The sequence below is a fragment of the Rhineura floridana genome, chromosome 1, assembly GCF_030035675.1.
Source record: "Rhineura floridana isolate rRhiFlo1 chromosome 1, rRhiFlo1.hap2, whole genome shotgun sequence".
NCBI classification, from domain to species: Eukaryota; Metazoa; Chordata; class Lepidosauria; order Squamata; family Rhineuridae; genus Rhineura; species Rhineura floridana.
The window spans coordinates 293,409,174-293,430,821 of NC_084480.1; the positions used below are offsets into that span (position 1 = coordinate 293,409,174).

The 21,648-nt window shown below is 39.9% G+C and overlaps 1 protein-coding gene across 2 annotated transcripts in view; it reads right to left on the bottom strand.

The window, feature by feature from the left end:
- Window positions 1–21,648, bottom strand: part of NUDCD1 (NudC domain containing 1) — a 75,901-nt gene that overhangs the window by 26,546 nt on the left and 27,707 nt on the right. For both annotated transcript variants that reach the window (XM_061605173.1, XM_061605183.1), the window contains exons 5-7: window positions 20,073–20,258; window positions 15,843–16,053; window positions 6,962–7,106 (exon numbers count right to left, since the gene is read on the bottom strand). In XM_061605173.1, coding sequence (XP_061461157.1) covers window positions 6,962–7,106; window positions 15,843–16,053; window positions 20,073–20,258 — 542 coding nt within the window. The remainder of the gene's footprint in view (window positions 1–6,961; window positions 7,107–15,842; window positions 16,054–20,072; window positions 20,259–21,648) is intronic.

Genomic DNA, 21,648 nt, shown 5'->3' on the forward strand with positions numbered 1-21,648 from the left:
ATTTAGATAGAGCCTGAGTGTGCAATGTGTGGCAACATATGCAAACTAACACTTGATAACAGACATTGGTTTGGATCCAGAGTTGCATGGAGCAGAAGCTTCTACAAGTTGGAAGACCATTTCTGCTGATTCCCCCTCTTGCCTACAGCCTCCTATGACCCTGAAAGAATATGCTCCGGAGGGTTGGGCGACCCACTGAAACAGCAGATGGGACAGGGGGCTCCGCGGGGGGGGGAGGGGAGATTCGCAAATTCTCCACTGCCCACCTTCTGCCCTGGGAGCGTTCAGTTCACGAAACAGGAGCCATCACTGGGTCCAACTCACTTCTGCAAACAGAAGGAGGCATTTTATTTGTGAAACAGCAGACAGGTCTGGAGCCAACCCACTGTTATGAACATTGGCTTTACCATCATTATTGTGCTTTTATTTGGATGGCCTAGACATTCTTTAATAAATAAAATCTCATAGCTAAGCATGGATTAATTTGACAATTAGTGTGTTCCACTGGATGAAGTTTTAGCCTTGTACGTATAAGACTGGATTCCAGCACCTGACCCATCATGAAATTATTTGCAATGAGTTGCCCAAAATATAAGCTTTGTTTTAGCTGCCCATCTGTAAGACAGGAACACCACACTCACAGGCTTGATGTGAGGACAAATAAGATAAAGCAATTTGTGTACAGGAGTACAAATATTGTGCAATGTAAATGAGTTACACACTAAACACTGCAGGCAAAGAGGTCAAATCAATGTTCTGTTAAAAGAATACGCAATATAACTACAATCAGCTTGTGTATGCTGATTTTGTATTTAAGTGGGGTTGACATGTATATGCTCCAGCAACATACTCACTTTGGAAGTTGAGAAAAAAGGGTCACAAGACAACCCAACACTGTGTTTTTGTTCATGAACCAACCGATGAACAAGAAGTAGTGCCCCGTGGTTGTTTACAACTTCCCAGTTGCCATGCTACCCTTGTTTGAATAATTCAAAGTGTCAGATAAGCAACCCAGGAATGTTCATCTTCATCTTTCAACACAGGAGGGCCAGAAGGAAAAGTATCCATGCACCACATGGACACTATACAATTTCTGTTTGTGTACTCCAGCTGAGTGTGATTTAGAGATTTTTTGGTGAGCAGCTTTGGAGAGCCTCTTGGGGCTATAAAGCAGGATATAAATATTCTAAACAAATACAAAGAAACAAAACAGGAGATATACTTAGGCCACATCCGCAACATACATTTAAAGCACTATTGTACCACTTTAAACAGTCATGGCTTCTTCCAACAAATCCTGGGAACTGAAGCTTGTTAAGGGTGCTGAGAGTTGCTAGAAGGCTGATATTTCCCTCGCAGAGTTACAAATCAGAGTGTTTTAAGGGAAAAAAATCAATCCCTCTTCTGAGGAATCTCTGGGAATTGTAGCTCTGTGAAGGAACTCTTAGGACCCTTAACAAAATACAGTTCCTTTAAGGGAAGACATAACTGTTTAAAGTGGTATAATAGTGGTTTAACTGTGTGCGGAGGACGTGGCCTTACTGGGTAACTGGCATTTATTGGAAGAGTATGGCTTCCTGAGCAACTCTCAATTGCTCCCAAATGGAAACACATTTTTCTCAAAAAGGACAGACACTTGGCCAGAGGAGATTCTCATACTAGAAAACTAAAGCAAAAGCTGCGAGTATAATCTAGAAGACGTGCTTAGGAAAGGCAACACTATACTATTTTCCTCATTGCTTTAATGTGCTAGACAAGATACTGGGATGCAGGGGCTCTGCTGAGATATAATGCCAGGCTGTGCAGCAGTTCAGAAAACACTCATCCTAGATTTGTTGCTTTTAATTTACAAGACCAGGAATTTTCCATGTCTAAATTTCTGTGGCTCACAGAAGTGAAAGATCAAAGATATGAAAATCAAAAGTTAGGTGTTTTTTTTTAGTTTTGCTTTTCAAATGGTGCAAGGATGCGAAGGATCAGTAACAGATTTCAACCACACTCCAACTCTTCCAAAGGGTAACAAATTAATATGAGATACTTAAATTGAGAGAGCTGAAACATGCTTTCAATAATAATATCTGTGAAATTTTGAATGACTGATTCTTTAGGAAAGATTATCAAATATTTTTTTAAAGAAAAGACTAGCAAAGGAAAATAGCAGGTTGCGTTGAAAACAAAACATGACTTGATTAAAAGTTAAATTCTAACATGCACATTAACATTTACTGACAGTAGTTTACTCATTGACAGGGGTGTAATCCCATGGAAGCTTATGGAACATCAGAGGAAATAAATATTGAAGTAGTAATACCCTCTGATGCAAGTGGCTAAATGTTGTATGAGTAAGTGCAATGTGGTAAGAGCCCATTAATTTCCTCAAAATGTGCACAAACCATGCTTAAACAAGCTTCCCCAACTCTCCAGCTTATATACTTGCAAGTTGGCAAGCAGATGTGGCAGGTTCACCTTATATGTGCCCTTCTAGGGAAGGGCTTAGTTTGATAAGAAAAACCAGCCATTGCGACCACCTACTGGCTGGGGCTAATTGGAATTGTTGTCCAAAACATCTGGAGAGCACCACGTTGGTGAAGGCTGAGCTAAGCTGTATCTTCATAGTATCCTTGGGATGATTAGTTTAAACCATGTTTAAGTATTATTTTTGCACCATGACTGAACATGTAAGTCTGAAAGCTGCATTTGCTCTTGCTGTTAAGGATTGTCATTATAGTGGATGTCCATCATCACAGGCTTCTTTAGAACTGGGATGAGAGAATCTTTCATAACTAAGGTAAGGAAGAGAATTTGATCGTTCTACCATTATATTAAAACACGAAATAAAGCATCATGATATATGGAACTGCACAGCTTCTTAAAGCAATAAGATGGCTGACTAAATAATATGCTGCCATCCAACCTAACAAAAATATGCAATTAAAATCTGAGCTGGGAACAATTCATTTTGTGGAATCCAGAGAAACACAGGAATGCTTATGAAAGTTAGGACTGAAAATGAAGGTGATCTGAGTGACCTGAATGCAGTGAGCAGCATTTAACTCCTATTGATTGTAATGTGAGTTATGAACACCTGAATTCTGTAGGCTGCTGAGGAGTCTATGTGTCTGGTTTTCCAGAAAGACATAGTAAAGGGTTAACACTGTGCAGAGAGTGCCCAAGGTCAGCACACAGCAGAGGCTGCAGCTGGCATGAAACAGAACAGCTATGAAGCCTTGAAAGTGAAACTACAAGGTGTGGGGGTGTTCGGTGTTAGGAGAGCTAGGAAAGCAATCGTGTATGTATCTGTTGGAAAATCCTGTCAGTAAAGACTCTTAACAAGTAACGGTCTGTGTGTGGATATTTTTCGGCTGGTTCTATTCTTACTGGGCACAGGGCTGGCACACGCTAGCAATACGCCACTAGCACACTAGCACTGACACCTTCCAGATAGAGGTGTTGTGTTGCAACATTGCCTTGGTCACTCGTGCCTAACTTTCTCTGGATTTTCTCATGGTAACATGTTAATGATTCTTTATGTGCAGAGGGTTGCGCAAGCCCATCCAAAGCATGGTTGCTCAGGAGGAGGTCACACAAGGTTCATTAGGACTTTCTCCAGAACAAACTTGAATAGGATTGTAGCAAAACCTTTCATGACCTTACACAAATTTATAGATAAGATTTGGGATTTTTTGTGGTGGTGGGGAAACACTGAAGGAAACAAATTCAATATGAGTTAAATGGCTGAACAAAAGCATAGATCTGACATTTCACATTTTAACAGTTTGATGGTACTTTACAGGTCTCATTATTGTGTCCAGTTCTACAGCTGTAGCATGCGAAGTACAAGCTGAAATAAAATGTGTAATTCATTTTTAATTTGATTTCACTATTAATCCCATTTTAAGTGACAAAGTACTTATTGTAGGGCAATGTTATACCATTCTCAACAATTAAACCATTTTAAATCTGTTTCTGTTCTTAAAAAAAAATCCTGTGAAATTTATTCCTATTAACAGGCTGGCACATTGTGTTTCAGTAGGGAATTTAAATATTTCTAGGATTATTTAGGATTAGTTGCTATTCTCTCTTCTTTAAATCTTGGACAAGACTGCCAGGTAAGTTGTTAAAACAGTAATAGTTCTAAGGAAAGTTTTAGGTACAAATCATCCTCAGATAACATTTTTTCCACACCACGTACGGTTTTTATCCAATTCCATTTCATGTTTCATTTGGTGGGACTGAGATTTCAAAGCCTGAAGATAACAGTGTGAAATCTACTTATTTGTTCCTTTTTTCCCACTCTTATTTTTTGTGTATTGATAGTTTGTATTTGTCAATGCTCTGCAGAGATTGCACCTTTGATGGGGAAAACTATGGTTTGTTTGTTTCAGCCAGTTAGACCAAGTTTTAAACACTTAATTCTTAATCAGTCTATTTGTAATGAAATCAAGGCTCATACTGATTTCACCAGTATGATAACTGCTGCTACTTAAGAGATATAATTATGTGGAAATGTATTTTAAGAAAAAAAACCCTTCTTAATGGCTTTGCTAATTACTCCCTTACTGATGGTACAAAAAGATTGCTTTGTGCAATCTAATGAGGTGTTTTTCACACTGTGCATTTGATTTGTGAATGAAGTAGGCCAACTTTTCAATTGTTTAAAATATAATATAGGTAAGATATTTTCTTTACCTGGGAAACTTTTGTAGGTGCAACAGTTTGCATTCTTCTGAATTAAATGAAATTTATTATTATTAAAAAAATTTGCAGACAGCTTATCATCCCAAAATCTTGAAGTGGTATACAAAAAAGATAAAAGGCATACAAATGAAATACTAACACACAGTGGTGTAGTGGCAAATTTAGAAATGCAGGGTCCCTTCATGTCATGCCCCCTCAGGTAGCCATGCCCCTCACAGCCCCTTTTCTCTTTCTCTCACACATACATATTGTGGATTCACCAGCGGCACAGCTCTGCCACCCCCTCACCCCCACAGAGAAGGAGGTAGGAGAGGAGGACCCCTCTGGGCCAAACAACAGAACAGAGGCTGCAGCAACAGCCTCCTCAGTAGTGCCAGACCATCAAAGACGAGGAATCACAGTCTGGGGCAAGAGGCAGGCTGAGGTAGGTGCTTAATTCCAAGCCCCCATGGTCAGAATTAAGCAGATTTTTCACTTGCCCCAGCCTGCCTCTTCCCCACGGTGTGGTGTCTCCTCTTCCTGTCCCTTCTTCGTGGTCTGGCCCTGCTCAGAGAGGCTGTTGCAGAGGCCTCCACTGTATCGTTCGGCCCGGGGGGGCCCTATTCTCTTGCTTCCTCCTCTGCCACGTCCTGCCACATCCCGCCAGGAAAACACATCTGCACCCCTCTTTATATGTACACCTATGAGTGAAGAGGAAATTGCATCCTGCATTAGTAGTCATAAACTTGAAAATTTGGGTGTTAGTTTTTCAGGTTTAAATAAACTACAAACAAAGTTACATTCTTGATGTATTTCCTCCACTCAGTTTCATACATAAACTTATTTTCTGTTATCTCCCTGGATCAAGAGACAAAGGAAGCATAAAGCAGTGAACAAAAATAAGGATCTCTGACAGGAATCATCTGTGGAATATTGGAAGGCATGTTATCTTAGTATTTCCTGAAGCTGTTGAAAAGAGCTTTAGCCCACAGTGTTAACATCACAAGACATTTGTTAGTCTTTAAAAGGTGCCATGGGACACTGTTCTCATCACAGTGTCAGCACAGCATGTCTTAAACTGCCTTTTTAAAAGGGAGTAAAGAAATCAGAGAAGAAAGCAGTCTCATCAAGGTATCTGTAGAGCCGTGTTATACTCATCCACCTGCCCGCACATGAGTCTTTCAATAGGGAAATCAGTGCAGGCTGTTCAGACTTAAACACACCTTAAAACTAGTGCTCTACTCAAAAGATACTCATGCTGTCACCAATGCAGACACAGGCAAAACTGAACCTCTCTTTACCAAGTGACTGTGGGTAGAACTAAATGCTGCTGAAAACAGAAAGCTTCCCCTGCTCTGCCTATAATATATAGTTAGGCAAATGCATGCTGTAAGGCAGCTTTGTCCAACCTTTGGGTCACAGATGTTGCTGGACTACAGTTCCCATAATTCCTGACCACTGGCCATGCTGGCTGGGGCTGATGGGAGTTGCAGTCCAGCAACATCTGTGGCCCAAAGGTTGGACAAGGCTGCTGTAAGGGTTCCCACCAGCACTCTGCATTATCATCATCCGCTACCAGAGGTTGGGGCAGTAAAGACAGCAATGACATCAACACATCTTCCATAAAAGACAGGAATAGGAACTCAATGCAGCATTTGCTGTTTTTAGCAACTTATCTTTGTCATCTTCTCTAGCTCTTACCCTGTTTTGCTTGATGTGTAAAGGGTAACACTGCAATGGATGGATGCTCACAGGCCAGTGATGTGACCACAGCATGCACTGGCACACACGTTCACATTCTCTCTGTCTCTCTCTCTCTCTCTCTCTCTCTCTCTCTCACACACACACACACACACACACAAACACACAGAGCTGGATTGAAGAAGGGCAAACCCCTACCCACCCAGCAGGAAGAGAGAAGCTCTCCTCCCAACCCACCAAACAACTGTTTAGAGGTCTAAGGCAAGTGTGACTGCAATGGAGAGAAGGCACATAGGGATAACTCTTCCTGTGTACCTCCCACTACCACCCCATTGCAACAGCAGTCCTCTCCGCCTTCAGGAAGAGAAATTCAGCCGTGGGCAGGGGTACCCATGTAGAGCTGCATGCTGTCCGCATGGTTCTCCACCTGCGTGCTAGGGAGTAAGATACATTGACTTATCCAACGCTCTTCAATGGGGTTTACTTTGTAGTATGTAAAGATTGTGCTGTGACTTGATATATTTTATTACTCTAAGAGAGTAATAAAGCGGTCTGAAAGCGGTTTCTTTTTTCATCACTTTACCATTTCATCAGAGGTAAGATGCATCAGACGTTCAGCTATTGCGGCACTCTTGGTTGGATCCATGACATATTCCCCCTGAGAGTCACCAATGATCAGCTCTGTCCATAATGGTCCCATTTCCTTCTTAATCAGGAAAATCTCCAAACTGGGAAGAGACAAAGAGATGAATATTGGTAAATTAGATACATGGTACAAAATTATAAATTTCTGTTAGTAGCCTGCATTGGATGAGCAGAAGGCAGCTTATCCAATGGATCTTTCCCTGTCTGTCCCTCCTGCACAACCCCCTGTACTCCTCCACCTCCCAACAAAAAAGCCTCACCAGAGTCCACTTAGTAAACATTGTGGGCTACAACGGAAAGGGGGATTCGCTTGAAATCAAGCAGAGGAATCTTGCACTGATTGCACAAGGTTCCCAATCTACATTTTAGAATTTGGAATTAATGTGTGCAAGATGGCCTTGCCATTCGTAAGTTAATTCCATAGTAAAATGACCTTGTTCTCAAGATGCCATAGCACTTGGCTTGAGGAAACACTGTTCTAGTAGGAAAGGGGTGGTGAACCTCCAGCCCATAAAGGCATAAAGAGCAGCATGAGCTGTTTGAAAGCCTTTCTGCAGACAGCTTCGCGCTGTTCTTTAAAACCTGCAAAAACTGGAGGTTTAAAAGAGCAGCATGGGACTGTTTGCAAAAGGGCTTTCAAACAGCCCCACACTTTGAAGTCCTGACAGTCATTGCTTCAAAGTGCAATATCACCTGATGTCACTATGGTACCAGGTGATTGACAGGTAGGTGGCTCCACCCATCTGCCAAATTTGGCTCTCTGGGGATGGGGGAGATAAGAATCTGGCCCACTGGTCAGAAAAGGTTCCCCACCCCTGTGATAGGGGATCATGTGCTATCTACATAGGATTTTGTATGAAAGCTTTTATATTGACACATAAAGAGTTAAATAGCTCTCCCCATTTTATTCCAATCTTCAACTTCCAGCAATATTTGTAGATCTCTTTCCCAACTGTATATATAGGTTAATTTGATATTAAATCCCCTTCTATCAGAATGCAATATATTTGAAGTGCCTTGGACCTCGACAAATTTGCTGAAATCCAGGCCTCAACACTTCAAGTGGCCTTTTAATTTTTTAATCTGGAAAAACATTCCCTCTAGATTGCATTCAACAAAGAGTAGGAGCAGTATAAATAAAACAAATTTTCCACTTAGAGAGCATGCCTCTCTCTATGTATGCCAATTCTACATGATAAATTCATCCAGTGGAATTCGTAGGAAAGTAACTTGTTTAGTGCCAGAGAATTAATACTTCATTTTGGCACTTAATCACAAGTTAATCATTATTGAGCCACTCTGCATTGTAAGTAAATTCATACTTTAGATAAGCCACTCATTCTTTCCTTCCTCATACTCATTATTTAAAAAGTTATAGGACTCTCACAGGAGTGAAGCTAGTTCTTCTACATATTGCATTAACTATCCAGTGAAAGTTGTATTGAGAAAAAATATTTTGAATGGGTAAAGGACAGTGGTGGCATGATTGGTACTACTACTTAGATATTCTAGAGCAATTATGAATCAATTATGAAAGCAAGATGAAAAATTAATAAGCCACATGCACAGATACCTAAAAATAATCAACACAGATCATCAAATTGCTTCTTTAAACCTGAGTTATCCACCTAGAACTTCTGCTGTCAAATTGCCCCCACGTCTAATGCCTTCAGATCCTCCCTATTCTAAACTTTTCCAGTTCCTTACTGCTTGTTCCTTCACTCTAAATTAATTACGCAACATGAAAACAGAAGACAAACTACCAAGCGAGGCATCTTGTTTTCCAGCCAGAGGAACCTAATAGGCTGCAAATCAATAGCCTTCCTTTGTGGTTTGCCTCCAATAACTACTATTTAGACATGCTGCCAAACACAGAGATTGAACTAAGCTATTGTGACTAACTTATTGGTTTTTGTTGGCTTGTAAAAAAATATTTTCTGATATAGGCTGCTGCTAGTTTTTCTGTTGGTGTTTTATTGAATTTTATTGTATTAAGCATATTTAAATGGGTTGCGATTTCAACTGTATGTGTTTGTTTCTAAATGAATATTTGTTATTAATGTAAGCCATGTTAAGAAGGCAACATTTCGAAAGGCGGTATAATATCTGATACTTAGGCATACTGTTTGACAAGGTGTGAGGAACATTTAGCCTTCCAGATATTGCTGAGCTACAATTCCCATCATCCCTGGCCATGCTTCCTGGTGCTGATGGGAGTTGTAGTTCAACAATATCTGGAGAGCCAAAGGTTCCCAAAACCAGAGTTAGACAAGCCTCAAGACATCCAGGGCTGCTTTCACACATGGGGCTGATTGTGTTAGTTTAACGGATTAAAAAGGTAGTACTTGTGTCCCAATTTCTAGAATCCCTTTCACACTGCAGTATCTGTTGTGTTAAGGAAGTTTTTTTCAGCTGACATACCGGCATTTCATGCAACTGTCTTTCACACAGCTTGCTTTCGTCCATCACTCATTATACACGTGCACACTGTTTCCCACTGTGTAGGAGATCTAAGATCTCATCCTGTCACCATGCAAGCCCTCTCCGATTCTGATCTAACTTTTAAAATTATTTTTGTTGTATCAATACAGGTGTGTGTGTAGGAAATGCTGCTGCTATCTGCGGTGCTGCTGGAATACCAGTACAATTTTTATCAGGCAAAAAAACAAAAAACACAACCCATGCGACTAAAGGGCAGGAACACACTACATGCTGGGATATCTGTCATGTGAGTGGCTGTAGCTAGCGAAAAACTGGTCAAACCCACAATCTTCCCAGTTCCCAGCCTTGCTAACAGATTACTTCTTGTACCATTTATCATGGAAATTTGCACTAAACTTGCACTACATTCCACTAGAATTCTGGAGCTAGCTGGTACATCATATGAAAGATCAAATATAATGCACAAATTATCAGGTAAGAAATCATCAGAATAACGGAATAAAGTGCAGTGTGGAAGCAGCCCAAGTCTTCCATAAGTGCTAATGTTTATTAATATGAATCCACACACAGAAAAACAAAGCATGCATTCCCAGAGCAGGACTACCAAGCATATACAACTTGGATAGTTAAATACTTTCACTCATCCTGGCAAACATTTCCTATATTTTATCTTAAAGAACCAGTATACCACATCTGCCTTTCATAAGAGTATACATAAATTTTAAAATATAATATGTAAACTCATATCAAATATGCACACAGAAAACATCCAGATCGCTAACATAGTGGGGCCAGAGGACGCTAGTAGTTGACCCATCATTGAAGATGGTCTTTGGCAACATCCATCCTCAAACATAGTGCTTTAACTGTACTGGCAAAGTAATGGGTCCGCCTCCAGATGTCATGCGGATGGTTAGCTCTGCTTCAGTAGGTAAAGTCTGCAAGCTTTAAATCTGAATTTGTAATATGAGTTTTTAATTAAAATCTATGTACTTTGGTTCTCTCTCACTGTATGCATTCTGATATGTTGTAACCCAATCAGTGACCATGTGGTGAAGGGCAGTATCTAATTTCCTGAATACATACACAAATACATCCAATGTACAAGGTATTTTGTTCCAGAGATATTGTATACAGAGATGAATGAACCCAGTTTCATTCTCTTTTCTTTTTTAAAGTGAAGATCATGCAAATTAAGTTAATGCCCATAGATATAAATGGCCCATCTTGCTTTGTTTGCAAAATATATGAAAGAAGATTCTGATGTTGAAGCACTTACAATCATGTGATCCCCCTGTGCATATCTGAAAGTATTATTTCATTGTAACATTTTATCAACCCTGTCTTAAGACTTACAGACTCTAAGGTGGCAGCATTTCTTGCCTTCCAGGTTGAGTAAGTTAGCTCCTAAAAGTTCTGAGAGTCTGAGTGCTAAGATTTATTTCAGGTTCAAGTGTCAAACTGGCCTTTATATAGAGCTTGTTCAACTTGGAAAAGCAGATAAACCATTGCTATATTGGCCAGAAGTTCAGAACTCCTGTCCCCTCAGTCTTCACTATGAGAGTATACAGTTTAACTGTCACATTTAGATAGTATGTAACTTATATTTTTAAAAGAAGTCACTGCCATAAGGGGACTAAATTTTATTTAATAAAGATTTGAGTACAGCGTGTTACCTGCTCTAGGAGGCTGTTGGAAAAAGGATAATACTAATTAACATGCCTACAGTGTCAAACTATATATAACACTGCTATAATTATATTTTTAAAACCTGCAAAAAAAAGTCATTTGGATGCTAAGATGCTCTTCTGCAAGAGGCACATCTGTGCGTGCAAGGGAGGTGTCTGATTTTTGCTGCTATTGTTATTCCTACTGCACCTGCACCTCCACGTCCCACATCCTAAACTGTTCTGGAGGGTTACGTGTACATAGGAAGAGTGTCGTACCAAATCTTATTCAACTCCACAGTCTTCTGGATTTTGGGTGGTGGTGGTATTGAGACTACAGAGGGAAGGAAGTGGCAGGAAAGCTCTGTTTGTGCAGAACAGATGTTAGCATCCAAGCCTGAACTCTTAACTACTGCAATATGAGTAATAAAATATCCACTTTTAACCTCCTAAGTTCTAAATGGAACATGTATCCTGATCATAACCATGTTTATTTGGAAACCGCCACTGATTTTAAATGGGACTTACTTCCAAAAGAACATGCAGAGGATAGTTATCACTGAGCATGGCCTGATGCAGATATGCTTTAGAAATATACTTTGTTTCCATCTCTAATTCACTCAAGGCCATTTGGATAATCACGCTGTTCTCAAAGTTAAGCTGGGCTGGAATGCCAAGGCACACTGTGATGTGGTCTCTGCTACCCAACATTCCTGGCATTTCTGCTTCTTACAACTTCTTTTGTAATCGATTGCTAATACATTTGCAGAGTAAGAAAATCCAACTGTCATTGCTTATGTGGATTAGCATTCTCACCCGATAAAGGGACTGGAGAAACTTAAGATATGATACACACACGACCAACATAAAAAAGTGTATTTCTGTTACACTGGCTGGTTTGCTAGGAGCATTTACATGTAGAGAATCTGTCCTAATTCAGCATAAGTTTTTGGACCAGTAATTCCCAGTCCTAGGAACACAAGAAGCTGCCTTATACCAAGTGAGTATCAAGTGAGATCATTGGTCCATCTAGTTCAGTATTGCCTACAGCAGGCATGGGAAACCCTTGGCCTGCAGGGTAGATTTAGTGGAGGGGGTCTCCCCATCGACTCCACTGGCTTTTCTTCCCATTCCTTGGCCGCACCCCTCTGCAGCTCTGGTTCCTGTTGCTCAGCTGAGCTCTCTTTCACTCTCTCTGTGGACTGTACTGTAAACTGCTCTTGGAGGAACTGGCAGTTTGCTGAATTTCCATACTGTGCCTTGAGAAAAGGAAGCCCCTTTCTCAAGAGTGTGGTATGGAAGCCAAACACGTTGAACATGATGGAAGAGAGTGATCTTTTCCTCCATAGGCAGCAGCTGTATTGTGTGAATGGTGTGTGTGAGTGTGATGGGAGTCAAGCCTGTGCGTTATGTGGGCTTGGCCCTTCCTGCTGGTGGTGTGTGGCCCCCAGAACATTATCCATGTGGGAATGCAGCCCTTGGGCTGAAAAATATTCTCTACCTCTGGTGTACAGTGAGCGGCAATGGCTCTCCAGGGTTTCAGGGAAAGGTCATTCCTTACCCTACTTAAGAGATGCCAGGGATTGAATCTGGGACCTACTGCATGTGCTCTACCTCTGAGCTATGCCCCTTCCATTTCTCCCTCTTCTAAACAGAAATATCTGTTAACATTCAGAAATAAATTTTATTGCCTAGTAGAAGGTAGGGGCGGAAGACAGAAGAGTGATAAGTAAAATCAATATTTTCAAAAGCTTCAAGATGCAATAAAATAAGGAATTTGGAAGATTAGATCAGTCTCCACTTATCTCCGTTTCTAAAATTAGAGTGCCAGATGTAGTCTTACCACACATTCGTTTTCAAACCCTTAAGTCGGAGTAAAAACTTAAAACACATTTGTTGTCAAAACTGTCTTAATTGGCTTGGTGAAAACAAAAGCTAACCAAATTAACCCAAAACAGTGACATCTGGAGGGAAAACGGGGATATTAGCAACGTTGAAACAATCCTATTACTTTCAACAAGTGATTTAACTGAAGGAGCTTGCACTTACATGACCAACATGTGCTATGAATAGAGAGGCTATTTCAGTGTCAAAACAATTAAGAAAAAGAACTATTAATTTTAAATGCTTAGGCTGTTACAAAATGCATGACTAAATGGCTATATATAATTGTATTGTATAATTGTAAGTCTCAAGCAGTACCTAGTCAGAATGTTTAATCTGGGAAATTTTGGGTTAAAATACTTGCTCAGCCACACTCAAGACTGTGGAAGATGTACCAGCTCTCAGCCTGTATTATGTTCCTGGAATTGACATAGGCCTGTGGACATGCTTGCAGATGCGTGGATGCGCATAGTGGGGACTGCCCCATTTCTTTTTGTCAACTTTAGCTCCTCATCTAGAATCAAAGGCCACTCCTAAAGGGGCTCTGAATAGCAAAAAGTCAGCAGTAAGCAGAGCGGTGAACTCTGAAAGCTTACTGCATGCACTCAAGGCCATTTGGATCTAGATCAATGTTTATAAAATGGGAATGAGACCATGAAAGCCACCTTACACTTTAACAATGCTAAAAAAAACTGTATCCTGTATTGATGTGGAACACAACTACAAGATATTTGTTAAGTGACCTGCTAGTTAAGTGGCTTTAATAGCCGTGACAGCTAAATGACAACTGTGGATTGTATTTAATGTAGCACTAAGCAATTTCACCTTGTGCAACGGAACAATCTCCCCCTCTTACCCCTCCCAAATTTGTTCTGGGTTTCCCCCAAAAACTGCAGAGCAGATTTGGGAATGGCCCAGATTTAGTTATGTTTAAAGTAGACCTACTAAAATCAATGCCAAAAGTTAATCATAACTAACCCAGGTACTATTGAATTCACTGAGCCTATTCAAGCATGGCTAGGTATGAATACATGAAATATGTCTCTGCAAGGGATGAAATGTCTTATATGGATAAAATAAGGAACAAATTGGCAAAATAACTTCCATATAACTGGAATGATAGCAAGGGAAGAATTTCTGCACCTTCCTGTTGGCTTTCCAACTGCTACAATCTACTCCCCTCTCTCCTTATAGATCATATTTTGAAATGGAAATTAAATTTGGCCTATATAGCTCATTTACTAGGTTTTGCTTATTAAAAGTAAATTAAACTTGTTCCCAAGCAGAAGTTTAAGCCTGTTAAAACAACAACAAAAATCTCTTTGTGTGTGCTCATCTCCTAGTGGATAGATTTTCAGAACTTTCATCTGAAGTAACAGTATGTCTCTAAATTTTCTGTGCCAAGATGAACTAAAGCACTTTGATTTTCAGTCCATAGTTCATATCACTAGTATGAAAACAGTGCTGCTTTCATTAAAATAAATTAAAACCTCTCAAAGAAATCCAATACTACAACAGGCCTAATGAGAGACATTGTTCAATGCTTGTTCCCATTAAATAACTGAACAAGTTTCATTAATGTCCAGCTGCTATTGAACTACTTATGTACACAACTTCGTGGACCTGTACATCAGTGTGTGTTGCCATGAAGACTACTCTAACATTATAAAGCTTGGCTAAGGCTGCAGTCCTAACCCCACTTACCCAGGAGTAAGCCCCACTGAATTCAACAGAATTTACTGCCAAGTATATATGCATAGGACTGCACTGTTAAGACACTTTCTTGGGCTCGCACACTTGTTTTATAGGAAATGGAAATGAGGTTGGATTATCCACAGACATCTCATGGAGTCCATCTGAAACTACTCAATGGAATACACATAATCAAAAATTGAACTCTTTCCCCATCCCATCTTGCTACTTGCCATTTTCCCCATGCCTCTCCAAATGTATTCTGATCTTCTGTATTCTACACAGTGCCTAGCAAGCTGGTGCTAAATATTCACATTTTGAAAGCAAGAATGGAAGTATAGATTTCTGTGTGAGTTTGTGGTGGTGGAATCTATCATCTTAGCAGAGGTTTGAAGGCCCAAGGGGGGGGAAAAAGCAGAAAGAAAACAAACATTTTTTTTCAAAAATCTTTTGTTAATAAAATAAAATAAAAATAAAATCAAAAGAGTAAAGATTTTCAGGAAAATGTAAAAAAAACTTATGAAATATTTTCTCTTTTGGAATGAATGAAAACGCTTTAGGAAAAGGTTTTAATCACTCAAAATGTGCAACATGGCCATTTATTTTGTTGTTGTTATGTGCCTCCAAGTCGACTACGACTTATGGCGACCCTATTAATCAGCGACCTCCAAGAGCATCTGTCATGAACCACCCTGTTCAGATCTGTAAGTTCAGGTCTGTGGCTTTCTTTATGAAATCAATCCATCTCGTTTGGTCTTCCTCTTTTTCTACTCCCTTCTGTTTTTCCCAGTATTATTATCTTTTCTAATGAATCACGTCTTCTCATTATGTGTCCAAAGTATGATAACCTGTAGACATATACAACACTCAAATCCAAGATGTGTTTCTGCATCTGGAAGGTGCTGCTGTCTTCATGACAGGAGCACGTATGGCCTCTCCCCCCCCCCTTGTGAATTGATGTTTGCCTTCTTTTGGCGACCTTTTATCTTTGGGGTGACTAACTAGTATCCCTCCAGATGTCCAGATGTTGTCAGACTCCAGCTCTCCTCAGTCCCAGCTCAACAGTATCACATATGAACCATCAGCTATGCAGGCATAACACTAGATCAGACGATGTAGAACTGCAACAAGTACCTATTATTTTCTTTAATTACCCATGTGGAACTTTCGTGATCAATCAATGAAAAAAGGTTTCCTTCTAATACAGGAATGAAGGGATCTTTCAGGGCCACAATGAGACGACCTGGAGAAAAGTGTACATGGATGTCGTCTTTGGCAAAGTCTTCTTGCAGGTGAAATGTGACTGTCACATCATCTTCAGTCTGTTGCCAGTAGTAGAGGGGTTCTGCAAATTGAAGCACAAAAAGGAAATGCATAATGGGTTACTAACTGCAACCCTAAGAACACCTATAGGACAGCCAGTGTGGTGCAGTGGTTAGAGAGCTGGACTAGGATCTGGAAGAGTAGGGTTCAAATCCCCATTCAGCCATGAATTTCACTGGGTGATCCTGGACCAGTCATTATCTCAGCCTAACCTACCTGACAGGACTACTGTGAGATTAAAATGAGGGGAAAACTGTAATGTTCCACGTATTGTTAATGTTTTCTGTTTTTGTATCATAGAAAATATAAGTTGTTTATACTAAGATAGTTACAGCAAGTGATGAGTGCTGGGAGCAGGGAATGAATGGAATTTTGGTGTGTGCTGTATGGTGATTGGCTGAGTGTCTGAGAGTGGAATGTTTAGATTTGAGGGCTTGACTGACAATTAGACAGGGAAAGTGAGATAGGGGGTTGGAAGGTTGGCTTATAGAGGGGTAGAGAAACAGGTGTTATTACTAGTTCTAATTGAGGAACTTATTAAGCTTATTATTCTTGAAGGAAAGGACAGCTAACTAAAACCACATGCTTAAGAACTGAGTTAATCTTGTTTATTTATTTTTTTCTTTAATAAAATCTGTTTACCTTTCAAACACACCTGGTTCTTGGTCAGCTATCAAACAGAGCATAAGGCTGGTTAAACATAAACAAAGGTTTTCATACACCATCAATGGTGGCAGTGGAGTTTACCTCAGAGTAGAAGTAGCAGGTTTAGGGAGCAGCCCATAGCTGTAACCTTTAAAAAGGCACAAAGATATACCCGTGGGCAGGGGGTATGAGACTTGCCTGAAATCTGGTTGTTCATAGCAAGGGCCGAGGGTAAAGCAGAGTCCCTAGTAGCACCACTGCTATAAGAGTGTGTTGGGTAATAATAACGTGCCCCCCATCTGTTACGGACAGAGTGGTGGCAGGTGAGGGCTCAACAAAAACTATGTATCCCACCACCTTGAGCTCCTTAGAGGAAAGGTGGGATATAAATGTAATAAATAAATAAACAGAACAATTTGAGGAGGATGCTCAAAAAATGGAAATGCACATCAGGACACCATTATGTTGTACTAGATGCTACATGGACAGCAGCAGGATTTACATGTTAGACATAAAGCTCCCACCTCAACCAAGCAGATAATAATTGGTACTGTCATAGTTCCTTTATGCAAAAGTCCAGTTTTCAAGGTGTCACCCTTCCCTTTTAGAGGGAGAAGAATTACACAAATTGGATGTCACACATGAAGGTATCTTTATAAAAATGGTTCAGATAACAAGGCAAAAGTGTTAATGGCCACTAGTGACATAGTGATCAGTAGCACTAACAGATAAGTGCCAATATCGCAATCACATTCAACAAAGCAGTTCAAACAGCTATTACTCAGCAACCACAATCTAGTGCTTGTAAGTGTACTGGGCACTAAACACTATCTAAGCAAAAGAAAACAGTACCCTGCTCACAGAAGCAATTTGCAATCTCGGTGCTAGGAATGTGCTGTTTTGTTTAAAACTAAAGCCCTGCTAGGGCAAAAAATGTTTTGGTTGCCATCTACAATATATGAAGTAACCTGTAGATCTGTATCAAATGCTAGTCCTACTCAGAATAGACCCACTGATGATAATGACATAACTAACAGGTTAATTAATTTAAATGTGTCTATTCTGAGTAGAACTTAGAGTAGTTCTTGGCTACAAACCACTGTCTGGATCTTGCACAACCACCACTGTGTTAGAACACAGTATATTCCTACACGGAGAAAATTCTCCTAATCAGGTATGTCCCTGATGACAACTGCTACCTGGAAGAAACAGAAGCCCCTTCCAGAAATATCACTTATACACTGTATCAGTGAGCGAGTGGGGCCACACTTAGCCCCACCTCCTGATGCTGCGCACACTGGCTTGCCTGCCTCCTGGCGTGCGTTCGCTCGCCAGGCAAAAAAAGCACTGTGGCATGCAGTCCGTATCTCAACAAGCTAAAGATGAAAGCCCTCTGAAGCATTTGAGGCTGCAAATGCATTGCAGTGCGTGCTACAATGTGAGGAAGGCTTGAAGAGTGGTGACAAGGGACAGGGCCTTTCCAGTTGTGGCTCCCATCTGTGAAATATGCTCCCCAGTGAGGTCTGCCTGGCACCTTCATTGACATCTTTTCGGCACCAGGTAAAGACACATCTTTTCCCCAGGGCATCTGATAGAATGAGATGGTGCTGTTTGCATTTATGTGCCACTAAAGCTTTCTGTGGCTGTATGGGAGTGGTGGTTGTTTTATTATTTTGTTTTTATGGTATGGTATTATTTACCTTTGTTTTTAACGATGTTGTAAGTCTCTTGAAGACCTTCAAGTAACAAGTGACTAACAAATCCAATAAATAGTAATGATAATAATAATACTACAACTTCATGCTTTAGATTCGATGTAGTCAAAAATGAGGACCATTGCTGAGTTAGCCATGCAGCTGCTCTTTCATTAAGCTGTATACAAATCTTTCTACCTCAACATGAAAAATTTGTATAAGAACAAAGCAGAAGTTAGAGGAGATGTAAAACAAAAACACTACACTAAGAGTATCCTGTAATGCTACCAACCCAGCATCCCAACTGTTCCCTATGGTTTCAGAAGTCAACATTGCTTCATAGAGTCAATTATGTGGAATGCTGTGCAAGGGGAGAGGGAAAGCAACAATTTTCCTAACTCCTGCAGGTTATCTCTTTTTGTCTTGAGGCATGTACTTATTAGTCTGCCACATCCTCAGCTAGTTTCCATCAAGCTCTATTCAGCCTTTTAAATAAACAAGCCATATGTTGGTTAATTTAGAGACCTGACAAGCTGATTTCGACAGATATGTTTAAAATCATACCACTTACATTTAACAATTGTATTGAAGGTATGACATATTAAATTTTTAACACAAATATCAACTCCAGGGCCGTGCTTTTGGAAATCCCTAATGTGGCCAAGGGGGCTGATTGGTGCTGACAATGAGCCCTACTGGGTTCAGCTGCACTAAGGAGTTCCCCATTTGAACTTAACGTTTCCCCTTTACACAAGGTTGATGTTACATGAGAAATCCCAGTTTGGCACCATATTGCCTAGAAAGAAAAAGCAAAAACTACTCTATCTATTACTGTTTCATTCCTTTCGTCTAAAACCAGGATTCATTGTTCTCCCTGGATGCTAAGACTTTGGCGTTGGTTTGCTTTCTACAAACTCCACCATCATTTATAATGTCTGCTACCATAAAATCTTTTTTATCCTCTGAAGAATACTTTTACCCGATGGTCTCTCTCTCTCACACACACAAAAAACAGGAACACACTACATTAGTCATTTGAAGTGGCTTTCTATAGCCTTGCAGGTTTATTAAATGCAGATCGTGGCATATAAAACCTTATTGATGCTGCCCATTATATTTGCAAGACTGGCGGATAGGGATGCACACATCACAACCACTAACTACTACCATCATCCCTCTTGCAAAGGCATGCAAGGAGTTCCAAATGGCTGCCTCTCATCTGTGAAAGACTTTGGTGATACGAAAGCTGTTCAGATTCTGGTTGCAGTATAAGATGTTTTTGATGGCCAGGGAAAATATAATTCAAGAGCTATGTTTTAATTTTCCGGGGTTGCACAACTGCAAACATATTTTCTACACTGAAGCTGGAATACCCTCTCTAGGAAGATATGCATTACATCTTCATTGCTGGTATTCAGGAGATCCTTTAAGTAAAAAAAAATCTGGTCTCCATTAGGATAAATTTTATGGCGCTGGGTGTTATTAGCTGTTCTTATTTTTAATTGTTATTTGTTTTCTGCTACCATCTTAGTTCAATCATTTGGAATTTTTGTCCTTAAATTTGTTGTCATATTTTGCAATTGCATATGTTAGCCTCCTTTGTGAAGATAGATATACCCTGAAGGGTAGGATAGAAATCTATAAAGCAATAATAAATCTTAAGCTAGTGGTCTTTAACTTATTGTCAGGAATGAAAGGTTACCTTTTTTGTTTTCTTCTACCTTCTCCTTTTCACTTTTGACATGCTTGTTCCCACCATTCTGTATAAGTGCGTAGGGCTTGTAAGAAATAACCATCAGGCCATCACCACTCGGCTCTATAGCTGCATAATGAGGAACTGACTTTCCCTGAAGAGCTCGACGCTTAGAGATTTCGTACCCATGATCACCTGATCAAAAGGTGGGGAAAAATAAAACAATTCCTTAGAATTTGCTGGTTCCCCCAGTTTTTCAAGGACAAACATTCAATTTGCTAGCTGGTTAATATTAATAGAAATTAACAGATTGCTAGCTAGAAGATCTTGATTATAGAAAAGTCAATGCAGCATCACTGAGACAGCTGTCTATAGGTTTTTCAATCTAGCAGGATTTTAATATTACTAGTATGACAGATTGCAAGTGAACACCAAACAGTGCTTGAAAAAAGTTAGTTTTACCTGACTGTAGGATCACGGGATCATAGTGTGTCACAGAACATAAACTGGCAAAAAACTCAAAACACACACAACGTGCATCTCCAAGATTAATTCTGTAAGTCTTCTGGCATAATGCTGTTTACTGTAGGCCTGCTTCAGTGTAAATGGTCTCCAGAATCTACTTCTGACCCCATTCCATCAGGATTCATTCTAAGGCTTTCCACACACACTTGGTTCTGCTCTCATTACTTCATTCTCTCCAAAGACAATTAAATCTGTTGCAAGTTTAGAGAATTTACTGAGGCCATTTCTTTATTGTTCCCGTAAGCTGAGTTCCTTCCATTTTATTCTGACTGGAAGCTATGTGGAATTGTGTCATAAGCCTCTTTTCCCCACCTTCCACGTCCTCTGAGGCATCCCCACTAAGATATTTTCATTTCAAGCTATGAAAATTAGAAGTTTAATTGAAAAATAAGCTTATTCAAGGAAACAGAGAAAACTCCCCAATAAAGGAGTATTACAAGAACAGTTTTCTCCTTCAAAAACATACAAACACAGTACTTTTCAGCAAGCCAGGATTCTCTTTTTACTCATATGAAGCACAGACAAATTAAATATCCTGGTTGATAACATTAAACATTCCTTTTGTTGCCCCCAAAGAGAAGAATTTTATTTAGTCTTCTGGCTATTTGCCAGCCTTTTCCCTTCTACATTTGCTCTTTGTGTTTTTGTAATTAAAAATCAGACTCAGTAGCATTTTTAAAGGAACCAGCACTTGTGTCTGGAAGACCTAAGGAAATGTATAAAATTAGATGCCAATAATTGCTGCAGAACATTTGCAAAAAGTCAGAAAGCAGCAGAACTAGTGAACACAGGAATATAAATAAAGGTCACATTATTTTTTTTCTATAAGGTGGTTTGCATCAGCAGGTAAGCTATTCTAAAAGATAACTCCCGAGGTAACATGGAGTCTCTGTTCTAGCCGGTGGTGGACACAGAGAAGTACACAGAAATTTAATGTTGCCTTGATCTTCCTTTATTTAGTCTTCATGTGGGGTGCACAGGAGCTATCTGTATGGAAGAGCAGGTACTGCAGTGAAAAATACTTCTGAAGGAAGGGTGGGGCACCAGCAGGAAAGAGCAA